Source organism: Marmota flaviventris, chromosome 15 (assembly GCF_047511675.1).
Source record: "Marmota flaviventris isolate mMarFla1 chromosome 15, mMarFla1.hap1, whole genome shotgun sequence".
Taxonomy (NCBI): domain Eukaryota; kingdom Metazoa; phylum Chordata; class Mammalia; order Rodentia; family Sciuridae; genus Marmota; species Marmota flaviventris.
Window position 1 is genome coordinate 37859598 of NC_092512.1, and position 16299 is coordinate 37875896.

Sequence of the window (16299 nt, forward strand, 5' to 3'; positions counted from 1 at the left end):
CTCCCCCTTGATGTCTTCTGTAACCCATTGTTCATTCAGTAGTGTATTATTTAGACTCCAGGTGTTAGGGTGAATTTTATTTATTATTTTACCATTGATTTCTAATTTCATTCCATTATGCTCTGACAGAATGAAGGATAGTATCTCTACTTTTTTATATTTGCTAAGAGTTGCTTTGTGGCATGGCATGCTGTTTTAGAGAGGATCCATGTGCTGCTGAAAAGAAAGTATATTCTTTCATTGAAGGATGGAATATTCTATATTTGTCAGTTAAATCTAAGTTATTGATTGTATAATTGAGTTCTTTAGTTTCTTTGTAGGCTTTTTTAAAAAATATTTTTTTAGTTGTAGTTGGACACAATAACTTTACTTATTTTTATGTTGTGCTGAGGATCGAACCCAGTGCCTCACACATGCAAGGAGGGTGTTCTACTACAAATAGAAGAGTGGTTTGCTTCTGGTGTCCTACAACCCTACCTCCTAGCCCTAGCCCTAGCCCTCTTTGTTCAGCTTTTGTTTGGAGGATCTCTCTAGTGATGAAAGAGGTGTGTTAAAGTCACGTCAAATTATTGTGTTGTGGTCTATTTGACTCTTGAACTTGAGAAGAGTTTGTTTCATGAACATAGCTGCTCCATTGTTTGGGGCATATATATTTATATTTATAATTGTTCAGTCTTGTTGGTGTATGCTTCCCTTGAGCAGTATGTAGTGTCCTTCTTTATCCTTTTTGATTGACTTTAGTTTGAAGTCTATTTTATTTGATATGAGGAAACCTGTGCTTGCTTCCACAGTCCATGTGAGTGGTATGATTTTTCCCAACCCTTCACGTTCAGTCTGTGAATGTCTTTTTCTATGAGATGAATCTCTTGGAGGCAGCATATTGTTGGGTCTTTTTTTTGATCCAGTCTGCTAGTCTGTGTTTTTTGATTGGTGAGTTTAGGCCATAACATTCAGAGTTATTATGGAGACATGATTTGTATTTGTAGCCATTCTTGCTTATTTTTGGTGTTTAATGTGACTTGGTTTCCCCTCTGATTAGATTTTCCTTTAATGTAATCCCTCCCTCTGCTGATTTTCATGATTGTTTTTCATTTTCTCTCTTGGGATATTTTGCTGAGGATGTTCTGTGGTGCACGTTTTCTAGCTGTAAATTCTTTTAACTTTTGTTTATCATGGAAGGTTTTTATTTCATCATCAAATCTAAAGCTTTGTTTTGCTGGGTATAAGATTCTTGGTTGGCATCCATTTTCTTTCAGAGCTTGGTGTATGTTGTCCCACGCTTTGAGGGTCTGGGTTGAAAAATCTGCTGAGATACGAATTGTTCTCCCCATATATGTGATCTGATTCCTCTTTCTTGCAGCTTTTAAGATTCTATCCTTATTCTGTATGCTAGGCATTTTCAGTATAATGTGCCTTGGTGGAGATCTGTTGTAATTTTGTACATTTGGTGTCCTCTTGTTTTGGTTTTCCAATTTGTTCTTCATGCTTGTGAAATTTTCTTGATATTATCTCATTGAAGGGATTGTACATTCCTTTGGTTTGAAACTCTGTGCCCTCCTCTATCCCAGTGACTCTTAGACTTGGTCTTTTGATGCTGTCCCATATTTCTTGAATGTTCTGTTCATGGTTTCTAACTTTCTTCACTGTGTGATCAACTTTATTTTCCAGATTGTATACTTTGTCTTCATTATCTGACCTTCTTTCTTCCAAGTGATCTAGTCTGTTGGTTATGCTTTCTATTGAGTTTTTTATTTGATTTATTGTATCCTTTATTTCAAGGATTTCTGACTGTTTTTTTTTTAGAGTCTCTATCTGTCTCTTGAATTAATCTTTTGCTGTCTGTATTTGCTCTCTTATTTCATTGTTGGAGTGATTAATTTTTGCTTGTATTTGCTCATTTTTGTCATTCTTTAATTCACAGATCATTTTAATTATGAATCTTGTGAACTCCTTCTCTGACATTTCATCAACTACTCTGTCCATGGATTCTGTTATTATTGTGTCCTGGTTTGTTTGGGGCACCTTCCTCCCTTGTTTTTTCATGTTGTTTATGTGTCTTCCTTTTTTGCAGTGTGGATCTGAGATATTACAGTTTCCACCCTATATTCTTATAGTACCTGTGCAGATTGGATGTACCTCACCTTGATGTTGGGCTTCCAGACCCTGCTGGTGTCCCTCAGTGAATGCTACTGCATCCTGGATCTGGGACCTGCATAAGTTGGAGGCGGTGAATGTGGGCTGCTGGGCTTGAACTCCCATGGTAGTCTGCTGGTGGGAAGGGGCGGTCCTGTGCCAAAGGCTAGACTCTGGGGGTGTCTGCCCTGCTGGGGGAGGGGTTAGCCAGGCCTCCTTTGAGCCTGGATCCCGCGTGGGCTGGTGTGGGTGGATTTCCATTTAAAACTTTTTAATGGTAAGAAAAGAATACAAGGGAAAGAAAATGTGAATAGAATTTTGGTGTTATTCTACCACTTTATTGCAGAATGCCTTGTACATAGTGGGTACTTCTCAAATATTTGTTGAATGGATAAATGATGAGACAAAAATTGATAGAAATGATTCCTGCTTTTAGATTCACTCTCAAATTTGTATTGAAAATATGAAATTGTGAGGAATCAAAAGATTATTTAAAAGATCCTAAATACTAAAAGGGAAAAAATAAAAATCAAGTAGAAAATGATAAGTATAAGCATTATGTGTTAGCTACTGATTTCTAGCATTAATGTAGATTTTGAAATTTGAAAATTCCCACATAAAACACTAAAATTTTGGTTAGAGAAAATGTGATATGAATTTTTGGAGTTTAAATATTTTATTCTTTTTTTTAAAGAGAGAGAGAGAGAGAGAGAGAGAGAGAGAGAGAGAATATGAGAATTTTAATATTTATTTTTTTTAAGTTTTCGGTGGACACAACATCTTTGTTTGTATGTGGTGCTGAGGATCGAACCCAGGCTGCACGCATGCCAGGCGAGCACGCTACCGCTTAGCCACATCCCCAGCCCCTAAATATTTTATTCTATTTAGCTTTTGGACATTTAGCAGATGATCTTTCTTTCTACACTCTAAGAAGACCATAGAGAGTGTTTTAATTTTTGTTAATTTTACTGAATATTAAATATTTCAGAATACTGTATGTATTTTGGGCACAATTATTTGAGGAAGCCCACTTGCTTTATTTATTGCTGAATCTTCAATGTCTAGTCCAGTGCCTGATACAGAGTAGGCACTGAATAAATATTTGTTGAGTGTATAAGTCATAGAATGTTAATTCTAGACTAAACCTGTGTAAGTTAGTTAGTTTAGTGTTTTCCAAATTGTACTCTATTCTAAAGAGGTACTTTTAGGGGTCTTTACTTTAAACAGTGACTAATTGAGCAGAACAAGAAATGTTGTCATATGCTCTTCTCCATTATATATATTGGTGCTCATTCTTAAATTCTGAGCAAAGGGTTCTGGTGCTAAAGCATATATAAAAACTTTTTCACAGGTACAGAAAAAGAGACTTAGAGGTTTTCCATGAATTGCTAAAGATCGTGTAGCTAGTTAATGATGAGATGAGAACCTACATTTACTGATTTCTAGGCCAGTGCTGAAGAAAACAATATCTATGAAACTATCCCAACAGTTCAAGGTGGTGCACTCCCCAGGCATCTTAGTGGTGGAGGCAGGAGCTGGGCAGCAACACTCCTGAATACTGTGTTTGGTTATTTGGGTACAAAATAAACAAAATTGATATAGTCCCTTGCTTTCTGGTAACTATACTGCAGAGAAGGAGCCTCTGCTGTCTATATGAAGAGAAATATGTTATGAATCAGGACACACATTTATTTACTTATTTACTCATTTAACTAATATATCTGAATATCTGCTTCAAAATATAGCCCTTGTGTGCTGCTCATAGGGAATATAAGGATAAATGTCTTAGGTATCAGAGTGACTTTCAGTCAGATGAAAGAGATGGTGGGGCTGAGGTTGTGGTTCAGTTGTAGAGTTCTAGCTTAGCACGCATGAGGCCCTGGGTTCGATCCTCAGCACCACATAAAAATACATAAAATAGAGATATTGTGTCCAACTAAATTAAAAAATAAATATTAAAAAAAGAGACTGGTGAATGAGCAGGCTGTTTCAGTATAGTCTTGTAACAGCTTTGAGGAGGTAAGTATGGGGAATTATATACTGTTGGGAAATCAGGGAAAGCTTTCCTGGGGAGTTCATATCCATGCTGAGTCCTAAAGCATGAGTTACATAGGCTGGGCAAGAAGGGGAGGTGAACTATGTGGTGGGAATAGATCATTTCCAGCTGCCTGCTCAATGTCACTGGTTTCTTTGAGTAGCTGCTCTCTTGTCTATTCTGTTTATTCATGGGTAAGATTCCATTTGAGCACTGTTTCTGAGGCTCTATCCCCCCCCCACCAAAAGTTTGAAAACTACCATTTGGAGGATTAGTGATGAACTTTGGCAGTTTGCACTAGTTCATGTGTATGTTTAATTCAGTTTTGGGTGGGCCAAGAAAAAAATTGCCATGATTGAGATTTATATTGGAAGCAATTCAGTTTTTATAAGAGAATATTCACATCGTTTTTATAAAAAGCACTGTATTACTCCTATTAAGTTGTAGAACATTATGCTATCAAGATCCTAGTATAGGAGGTGGGGAGGTAGCTCAGTGGTAGAGCACTTGCCTAGCATACATGAGGCCTTGGGTTCCATCCACAGCAGTGAGAATAAACAAAAAGATTGTAGTAGGATGTTGGTGAACATTATGTAATGAAAACAACCATTTTTTAGTATTTTCATTTTCACATGCTCCTATCAGGAAGAATTTAAAAATAATCCTTTAGTAGTAAACACATGGTTTTTTCAATTCTGATGAAATTCAACTTAATATTTAAAAAATCACCAGTTAAGAAGTAAAAATGAGCATCTGAATTTCTTTCACTTAATAAGAATGTTAACTCTTAATTATCTCCATTAGCCTATTTGGATTTGTATTTTTTAGCAAAGAAGAGCAAAAATCAGCATATATCATTAATTCACTTGTATACTTTCTAAATCAGTACATGAGTGCCATATGCTTTTTAAATTTATTTTTCTTTGTTCATTATGATTATACATAATAGTAGATTTCATTATGCCATATTTATATATGCACATATCAAAATCAATCTCATTTCCCATTGCTTTTCCTTTCCCTCCTTCTATCTACTTGCTCTACTCATCTCCCTTCTGTGATTATCATCATTATTTTAATTAGTGCATTATAATTATATGTATAATGTGAATTCATTGTGTACATTTGCATGGCCATAGTGTAATATGTTAGATTTTGTTCCCAGTATTTACCCATTTTCTCCTCTCTTCCTTCCCTCAAAATCTCAGCTCTGTTCTATTCATCTGATGTTTTAGAGTATATATACATTGTGGAATGACTAAATCTAGCTAATTAACATATGCAACCTCTCATATAGTTATCGTTTTTGTGGTGAGAACTCTTAACATCTGCTTTCAGCCCTTTTTTAGATTATAATATTGTTAATATTGTTATTAACTGTAGTCACCATGTTGTACAGTAGATATCTTGACCTAATCTTTCTTTGCAAATAAAATTTTGTATCACTTGGGCATCATCTTTACCCTCTCTCCTAATCAACTACCCCAGCTCCTAGTAATCACACTCTAGTTCTGTGAAATCACCTTTTTTAAAATAAAGATTCTGTATATAGTAAGATCATATGGTATTTGTCTTTCTGGGCCTGGCTTATTTCAGTTAAATGATATCCCACAGGTTCATTTATGTTGTCACAAATGGCAGGACTTTGTTTTAACAGTATTCCGTTATGTATGTATGCCAAATTCTCTTTATTCATTCATCTATTGCTGTACATTGAGGTTGATTCTCTATCTTGCCTATAGAATGGTTCAATCCATATAACTAATAGCATGGGTAGTGATTTTATAAGGTACAAATAAATTGTTTTCTTCTTCTTCTTTTTCTTCTTTTTTTTTTTTTGCAGTTCTGGCTTTGAGGATTGAACTCAGGGCCTTGCATATTCTAGGCAGGTACTCTCCCACTGACTATATCCCCAGCCCTGTAAGGTACAAATGGATAAGAAGAGTTTGTAGTTTGTTTCATATTTTTTCTCACTTCTCTTTATAATGCTTCTTTTTGAGTTGTGATGTACAGGAAGTCTGTTAGGATAAATAGTATAGGAAACCAATAAAGGAGTGGAAAGGTTGTGATGATTAGGCATGATATGGGAAGAAAAAGAAGGTAAGATATTTCATTTCATAAATTCCTATAGTGGTTCCTCATTGCCTGAACTGCCTTTTCTTCTTTGTTACTAAGTCTCCCCAGTTTTCTTCCTAGCATCTGCTACTAGGCCATTTGTGTTGTTCAGTGAATGCTTGTTTAATAATTTAAAAAATGATACATGAATGAATTTGAATGATTTTTGAATGCATTACATCTATGTCAGTAGAAATAGATTTGGGTTAGAATTCTCATGTTTTGAACTCTCTGAGCCTATAATAGTATGTGTGCTACTTTCAATTTTTTTTTAAAAGGGCAGCTTTGAAATTTAATGAATATTCTGTGTGCAACTGAAGAGACACAGTGGCTAAAGCACAGAAGAAAATTTGTTTACTGATTCTCAGCTCCCTGTCTATATCATTACCAGTTGTATGGAATGTATCTTGAAAATATCTTTTGGTTTTCTTTTCTTTGCTGTTTCTATTATACTCACTCTAATCCAATCTACCACTTTCTCTTTTAAAACATGTTTTGCTTAGTGCAGTGGTACGTGACAGTAATCCTAGTCAGTGACTTGGGAGCCTGAGGCAGGAGGATCATAAAGTTTGAGCCCAACCTTGTCAATTTAGCAAGACCCACTTTCAAAATAAAACAATAAAAAGGGTTGATAGTGATAGAGCTCAGTGATAGAGCCTTTCTGGGTTCAGTCTCGTAGTACCCTCCCCTCTCCCCAAATGTGTTATTGTTATTTAATTATGAAAAGACTAACAGATTAATAGATGATTGCCATGGGAAAAAAGTTAAAAAGATATAGTAATAACAAAAATAAAGATATATTGTTAGAGGCATAGATCCCAAAAAAGGAAGCAGCCATGTCACTAGGGGCAATACAGTGAAACATAGCTGTCTGTCACGAGACAGAGCAAGTGAAGGGAGAACATGGGCTAGAGTTTTTATTGGGGTCTCTCTGGGAAAGAGTAGGAGAGACAGGATTCAACAGTGTTCACAAAAGATTGGCTAGTTGGAATAATTTTATTGAACTCTGTGGCCTAGGTTGCTCTCCCTAGTCTTTTGGTACTATCCCTGGGGTGATTAGGGCAGGGCAATAGTGAATCTGGTGTGAAATTATGAGAGTTGGATGTATAGGCTATAGAATGATTAGTTTTTCACACGAGGGGCATGCTCATAGTCAGTTCCTTTGTTAATTTTAGGAATTAGCTAATCCTAAAGGGGGCAGTTCCTCCAGTTTCATCAAGGTCCCAAGTTTCAAAGAATTAAAATATCTAACTTGCCCAGAAGCTAAAGAACTCTTAAAGGTGAAAATTAGATTATGTTATGCTTTTGCTTAAATTTCTTCAGTTTACTATTGTAGAACAAAGCTCAGCCATACCTTGGTTTTGAGACCTTTTATGATCTGGCATCTGCCTACATCAACTTTATGCCATTATGTTCTACTTTATTGTGCACTGACTTTATCTATGCATATTGATCTCCTTTCAAGTTTTCAAATGTGTTTTCTTCTTTTTTAGACATTTTGCATAGGCATGTCTTGGCGCTTACATGCTCTGACAACTTTTAGTCAACCATTGTATCCTAGCTTAAATATCATTCTATGGAGAAGGATTCAGTAAGGTCCCATCTGTTAATTTTTTGATAATTTCTTTGTTAATTTATTCATTGCTTCTTTAGTTTGTACATATGAAAAGGAAGGTATTGAAGTTAAAATGGATTGCAAGAATACTGTCACCTAAGATGTTGTGGAACATCTTATTTTTCTGGGGAAAGTAATTGCAAGATATAGTAAATGCTTTAAAATAAAAAGGATGTTGATGTAGAAAATATCAGATGATGACCAATAAGTAATACTATAGATTTTTTTGTGAAGTCTAGGGTTCAAGCATTTCTTCTTTACCTAATCTGTGGATTTTGGAATTCACAAAATCTCAATGGATGGGAGAACATTTTATTGTTATAGCCTATCCATATCTACTTTCAAAGTTTATTCATATACTTGAGTGCTTTGCAAGTCAGGGTCTACCATTTAAAATGAATATATTGCATTCCTTTGTATAAACTGGAACAATTTTATTTGCAGAAATGGTGAATGCAAAATAAAGTCATAGCCAGTTATTTTCATAGCATCTCTCCTACTGTTCTTACCATGGTTAATAATTTTTATTCATTTATGGATTGCTTTGCTAATACTGTATTTCATGCTGGTGTATTCTGTGTAAGGGTCAGAATTATGTCTGGTTCACCTGTACATACCAGCTATCTGGTATAATGCCTGGTGTAAGAACAGAGTGAATGTTGAGGGAATGATAGAAACTATATTAAGGTTTGTGTTCTTGATATGACTGTTTAGTTCTACTTGCTTATATGCTTTTTCTGGGTTAAAATTATTTTATGATATAGAGTAGTTGAAACTTGATTTATCTACCTGATTGTTTATTAGTATGGGCCACAAATTATTTTTTTTTTGAAGATACTTTTATCTTTTCCTAAAATGTTCTTTTTATTTAATTCTAAGGGGAGATAGGGAGCTCTTTTTTCAGGTAACTGCTCAGGTTAGAATCCCTAATTTTCATAACAGCTTTCAGTTTTACTCTTATCATTGTTGACTACCTTGTGTTTATGGCAAGATAAAATACATATCTTTATGTGCTTTTCAGTGAATACAATCTTGATTTCACTATTAACACCTTTCAAAATTCTGAATGAGAAAGATTAATATTTGAAGAGTTTTTTCCTTGAAGAATACGTTGTCTTTTCTTTTGAAGTGAAGCTGTACTCTAGGTACATATCTGAGTCACCTGCAGAGGTTTGAAAAGACCTACTGAGTCGAATCTCTTAGGTATGGGACCTGATTCACAAGTAGTTCTAATTTATAGTCAATAAGAACACTATTCCCTGTAATAAGTTTCTCTGTAGGCACTCATACCTTGAAGAAGAGTATGCAAAGAAAGCACACAAGATTCCTGTGCTTTGACTTTCTGTATGCTATGAGTCTATATGTTTTATTTGTGTGTAAACAAGTATTTTTGTTAAATGGTTCAAGTGAATGTTTTTAAACTCCCTTTTTAAAAATATTTATTTTTTAGTTTTAGGTGGCCACAATACCTTTATTTTATTTTTATGTGGTGCTGAGTATCAAACCCAGTGCCTCATGCATGCTAGGCGAGCGCGCTACCACTTGAGCCATATCCCCAGCCCTAAACTCCTTTTTTTTTTTTTTTTGTATTCGGGATTTAACCTGAAGCAATTCATCATTGAGTTACATTCCCAATCCTTTTTATTTTTTATTTTGAGATAGGGTCTCACTAAGTTGCTGAAAGTCTCCCTAACTTGCTGAGGCTGACCTTGAACTTGTTATCCTCCTGCCTTAGCCCCTTGCCTGGCATGAACTCATAATACATACTTTCCATTCCCAACACCTAGCACAATTGAGTATGTCTGGAAACTTTCAACATAAAACAGGGAGTAATGAGAGATATGGGTTAAGAGGTAGACTTTGAAATATTAGATATGAAATGAAGTAACTATGCCTTTCTGCTTTGGATAATGAAGAGCCGTTAAAGAGTTTTTTAAATCAGGAAAGCATATATGATCAGTTTAGTTTTGTTTTAAAGAAAGGTAATCTTGGCAGTTGTGAGAAGTGTAGATTAGAATGGGAGAAAACTGACAGTGGGAAGCTAGTCTGTGTAAGAGGTAATGAGGAACAATAGAGATAAGACATGATTGAATTCTAGCCCTGTAGCCACTCTTAATTCAGGCCCTTAAGCTCCAACCAACCTGAAAACCTTTGACCTTAAGACTTAGCTAAAATCATAACAGGTTCTACTGAGAAGTCTTCCCTTTATCTCTTTTGATATGGTATATTTGTGTATTCTTTTTTAAATATTTTTTTAGTTGTAGATGGACACAATACCTTTATTTTATTGATTTATTTTTATGTGGTACCAACGATTAAACCCAGTGCCTCACAAGTGCAAGGCAAATGCACTTCCACTGATCTATAACCCCAGAACCTGTGTATTCTTTTATAATTGTAATTTTTTTGATTATTTGGTTCTTGTATCTTATTACTAACAGTGATGCCTAGTTAAGTAGCTATCAGTTTTATAGTAGCTATTACCAGATAGAAGTATGTATTGAATGTTATACTCTAAACATGCCATATTTGATTTTTCCTTTCTATTTGTCTCTTTGCTCATGTTCTTTCCCTTTTCTAGAATATTCTTATTTATCTTCTCTGTCCATATTTTGGAGATTTTAACTTTTTTTTTTCATAATCCCATTCAAATAGAATCCCTTCTACAAATTTCTTTCTGATTGCTCCACCATGGTCATTTTCTCCTTAAACACTTTTTATTTTTTTCCTTATTTATATATTCTGTGATTATGGATATTCTGCCTCTTTGAGTTGGCTAACATGTTTTATGAGTTTTTTAAAAAAATTTTTTAACCTTTATTTTATTTGTTTATTTGTATGTGGTGCTGGGGATTGAACTCAGTGCCTCACATCATGGACTCTACCACCGAGCCACAACCCTGACCCTTACATTATGAGTTTATGTAGTACATACTTAAAAGTATTAGTGATGATGATCCCTTTCTAAGTATTTCAGAAAACAACTTGACAGTCTCTTTTGCACTGAAAGACTTACAGATCTGAGTTCAGAAATACTTTAAATTTGTCAATAATTTTAATTAACTTAAGCAAAAAAATTTTTTTCCAGAATTTTCGAAGGCCAAATTTTTAAACAAATTTTTAATATTTATTTATTTTTTTTAATTTTCGGCAGACACATCTTTATTTGTATGCGGTGCTGAGGATCGAACCCAGGCCGCATGCATGCCAGGCGAGCACGCTACCAGTTGAGCCACATCCCCAGCCCAAGCCAAAATTTTTGAAAGAAAAAAATTCAAAAGTTTGGCTTCATTAAATATAGAGTACTTTAGAGTGTTAATATTTGACTGCATTGCAAAATTCTTTAGAAGATTTATATTTAAAATGTTTTAGTTAAAGAAAAATATTTTCATTTGTTCTTTATGTTAAATAGTAAATCCTTTGCCAAAATGATGCATTATTTTCCTTGGGAATCAAAACATTTGGGCCTCCTCTAGTTTGTAATCCTGTTAAATTTCATCCATGAATTAAAATTAATAATACATAGTTGATGAACTCTAGATATAGACAATTCTGTGTACAATAGAAGTTTACTTACTAAGTTTACTTATTGGAACATTATGAAATGTTGAAAATACTTGTATTGGGATTAAGAAAAATTTTTCTTTGTGAATTAATTAAATGTAATTGTACTTTTCTTTAGCCCGTATGTTGTAAAGTACTATGGCAGTTACTTTAAGAACACAGACCTGTGGATTGTTATGGAGTACTGTGGAGCTGGCTCTGTCTCAGACATAATTAGATTACGAAACAAGACAGTAAGTATTTAAAAATTGTTTGGCTAAACTCATTTCTAAAGATTCCTATTTTAGAATCTAACCAGGTGATATTTTGTTACAAAGAAAATATTAGTGTGTATAGGGGGGAAGCTTTTAAGCAGTGGAAAGGCATCTAGTAGGCGGTGTGAGAACCAGACACATACCTTTCAATGGCAGAGTTAAGATTGCATGATTACTTATTTATTACAATAATTTTTGACAAATCACTGAGTAACTTCTATGGTACTTTTCTTCTTAATTTGGAATCAGTGTATTTGTGTATTTTTTTATTGTGAGTTCCATAAATCATGGCTTGAATTATTTAAGTTTCATAATATTCATGGTTAAAGAAATAATATAGTTCTGAATTTTTAAAAATAATTGAAATAAAAATTTCTATTTATTTTTCCAAATATTGTCTAGATGTCTGAAAGTGCTAGAGTTAGGTAATTTATATTTGTTTTTATTTTTGTGAAGTCAATTTGGTGAAGTGTGTTACTGAATAAAAGCTTTTATGGTTATGTTTAATCCTAAATAGAAGAGCTGTTTACAAAATTGGTTACTTGAGGCTAGAATGCATCAGTTTATTTGGACAATTTTTGTTTTCTTTTCTTTTTGTAAAACATCAAATTGTATACTTTATTTATTTTTATGTGGTGCTGAGAATCTAACCCAGTGCTTCCCGCGTGCCAGGCAAGCACTGTACTACTCAGCCATGACCCCAGCCCTCTTTGGACAATTTCTAAGATCCAAAGCTATCATTTTATCTATGATTGGCTAAGAAGAATAAGTGAAATAATTTGTAATTCTGTTGAACAGTAATTCAATTACTATTTTTTTTTACATTATTACATTGTTAGACATATTTCAGTAAAATATATTCAGGAAAAAATACTTAACTACTTAAGTCAATTTGTGGTTAACCAGAATCATTTTAAAGTTTGATTGGGGGAATACATAGTAAACTTATCCTACTAATGTTTTTGTCTGTTAGAGAAAATAAAGTAAATAAGATTTATTTTAAAGGAAGTAAAACAGAAGTTAAAATAATCCTTGTTTTGACAGAATGGATTAAGTGATCTGTGACATTCTAATTATATATTTTAGAATTTCTATGGTGATTAACTAGCATTTATGTAAATCAGATGATTCTTTTGTAGCAGAACAAAATTGAAAAAAAAAATACTCTAGTTAGAGAAGTGTTTTAAAATAATTTCAGGGATAAAGTCAGTGTATTTGGTATTTAAAATTATCAAGTAAGAGTATGAAGTAAAAGTGAATGAAATAGGGCTGGGGTTGTGGCTCAGTGGTAGAGTGCTTGCCTAGCACATGTGAGGCCCTGGTTTGATCCTCAGCATGACATAAAAATAAATAAATAAAATAAAAGTATTGTGTCTAACTACAGCTAAAAAATAAATATTTAAAAAAAGTGAATGAAATAAAAAAATTTTAAACATCTATGTTTTCATGATTTTAAATGTTAATGTTACCAATTTGAGTACATAGAAAGTATTTGATCCAACACATTTATTTCTTGTTGCCAATAATTAACAAACTGTGAAGGTATACCGTAGTTCTTAAAAATAGGTATGATCATTATGATCATTACCACAGAAAAATATTTTACCTCTTCATATTCTTTGTTAGAAGACAGAGTGCACTGAACATTTTGATAAGTAATACATTTGGAATAGTATAATTGTTATTCTCATAGAATGGTTATCTTAATTCTGGGGTATCATGGTAACAGTCTAATTTTTATATGTGGAAAAACACCCAGAGCTACACAAGAGATTGATCAAGAGCTATAGGTTTATTATTGTTTGTATGTTGTCTTGATGACAGACAACTCCTATCAGATCTCAAGAACATTAGTTTTATTCTTTTCTAAAATGAGGATATTTACCTTCATTGATTATCTAAGAAGACTACTATTATTGTTGAGGTTACCAATATAGGATTTGTATCATCTCGTTTTTTCCCCAAATGCCCAGACATTGTAAATATTTGATCATTTTATGGAATTATTCACTGTAGTGATAATCTTGATTGTCTTGCGTTTCAGAAGCATATCTGTTACTGTTTGGGTAGCTTTTAGAAATGTAACCTGTGACATGGTAGTTATTAATCTATTAAATAGGTATAAAATTCACTTGAGTAGTTGTTTTTTATGGTCATGAAACTATCTTTTCCCAAGAATATGCCAACTTTTTTTAAACTAGGGCTTATATGCTCTTTTGCTTTTGTTATATGCTTTGTTATTTCTTTTAGTTGTGTGTACATTTTAAAAAGCACAAATAATTTTTGGTATTTTATATTGTCATAATTTGTATTTATCCATGTACTTAGCTTTTTATTGCTGTTTATTTCTTTCTGCATTTCTCAGTTGCCTGAAGATTATCTATTCATATTTACTTTTATATGGGTAAATGGTGACAAGGTATCTTTTTTGGGGGGACAGCATAAATCTGTTTCACTTCATTTTTGAACCGTTTGTTTACTGGGTGAAAAATTTTAGACTAGCAGTTTCTCTAAGCATTTGAAGATACCATCTCATAATTATTTAGCTTCCATTGTCTCTACTGATACATTTTGCTGTTGCTTCTTTGAAAATACTCTCCCCCCGCCCTCTAGTTGCTTTATAAGATTTTTACCATCGTGTTTTAGAAGCTTTACTTTCATATGTTTAGTCGTAGTTTTGTTGACATTTATCCCTTGTTGGGTTCTATTGCATTTTGTTTCTGTGACTTGGTATTTGTCGTTGGTTTTGGAAAACTCATTTATTTTTACTTTAATGCTTGTATCTCCATCTCTTTTCTGGGATTCCAAAGGCATATATTTTAGTTTAGTTCCCTCCCCTTCTTCTATATTTATTTTTGTATTTTCTTTTTTCTTCCCCTGCAAGTTTCTGACTATTTTCTTCTGATATGTCTTTCAGTATGCTAGTTCTTTTTGTCTATGTCTAATAGGCTTTAAAATCATCCATTGCTTTTTCAATTTTAGATATTGAAATTTTAAACTCCAGAATTTTAGTTTGAGTCTTTTAAAAATTCTCCAGCTTCTTGCAGAAATGTAAAATTTTATCCCTTATTTCACAGAACATCATAATTATTTAATTTTATCTGATAACTTTATTATTTCAATCCCTTGTGAGTCTGTTTCTACTTCTTGTTTCTCTTGGTTTTCATCTGTGCTCTTTAAAAAAGAGTGATAGACATGTAAAAAGTAGTATAGATTATTTGAATTTTTGAATAATGAAATCTTCTTCCAAAAATGGTTTTGTTTGCTTCCTGGTGGTTAGAATTAGCAGTCCTGGATCACCTTAATCCAGTCAGGATTAGAAAAAATTTGAATCTGAGCTTTGATTTTCATTATGTCTGGGCATAGTCCTTTAATGTTCTTGGGCTTTCCAACTTCTTTGTAGGTTTTGATTTCTCAGTGTTTATTCTCTCTCTCCCTCCCCTCTCCCCTCTTAAATAAGTCCTTCAAAAAGCTTGCTTTGTTTCCTAGCCTCTTGAGCTCTAATCCATAATTTAGATAGCTCTTGAGAAAAGTGGCCCTCATTGCTAGCTTAACCTCTTTGGTTTTCTTCTTTTATTACCTCTTGACTCCAGACAAAAGAGACTGCTTTTTATATCTTTCTTAATCCTTAAACACATTTTACAATATATTTTGCCCATTCATTTAGTTTTCTTTTTTTACAGCAGATAATGGTCTGAATTATATAGCGCACCATACCAAAAGAGGAGTCTTTTCTAGAAGTTTGAGTTTTTAACAGTTAGATCTTTAGCTGGAATTTATTTTTGTGAGTGCGTTGAGGAAGGATTCTGTTTTTATTTTCCTTCTGTGTAGAAATCTAATGATCATAACATAATTATATTTCTTTTCCAACTGACTTATAAACCTTCTCTACTAGGGTTCTATATATACATGGTTCTGTATTTGGCTTCTCTGTTCCAGCTATTCTATTGAATTATTTGTCTACTTTTGCAACAGATGTATGCTTTTCATTTTGTGGAATGTTTGATAATCTGGGATGGAAGTTCCTATAATTGTTTTTGTTTCCTTGAATCCTCCATATGATTTTTAGAATAAGATATCAAGTTCCATGAAAAGTCTTGAGGGATTTTCGAGTGGAATTACATTTAATTTCTATATTAATTTGGTTTGATTGATATTTTTCCATCCATGGTCATAGAATGTTTTTATATTCAGTTCTCCTTTTATGTCTTTAAATGCTTGTAAATCTTTTCCTTGAAAATCTTCCACATTTTAAATTTGACTTATGTCTGAGGGCTTTCTCATTTTTACTGCTGTCATGAATGATGTCTTCTTTTTGTTGTCATATTTTCCAGTTAATAAGAACAACATTTTTATATATTCTTATTATTCACTGTTGTACACTCATCTTTGCTGTTGGTCTATCCCTGTCTGACCATATTGCTTAATTTTGCCAATTATCCATTTGGCATGTTTACTTTTCATCCAGGTACCCTTCTTTTAATTATATAAGTAAGATCCTATTTGACTTTTTGTGTTGGTTCTTGCCTAATGCCCTAATGCTTCCTCTGAATCATTTTAGTAGTTTTAATCTTGTCCCTGAA

At 33.3% G+C, this 16299-nt stretch overlaps 1 protein-coding gene across 1 annotated transcript in view; it reads left to right on the forward strand.

Annotated features, from left to right (window-relative positions):
* Positions 1-16299, forward strand: part of Stk3 (serine/threonine kinase 3) — a 324266-nt gene that overhangs the window by 62143 nt on the left and 245824 nt on the right. The window contains exon 4 of the mRNA XM_071602220.1: positions 11581-11695. Coding sequence (XP_071458321.1) covers positions 11581-11695 — 115 coding nt within the window. The remainder of the gene's footprint in view (positions 1-11580; positions 11696-16299) is intronic.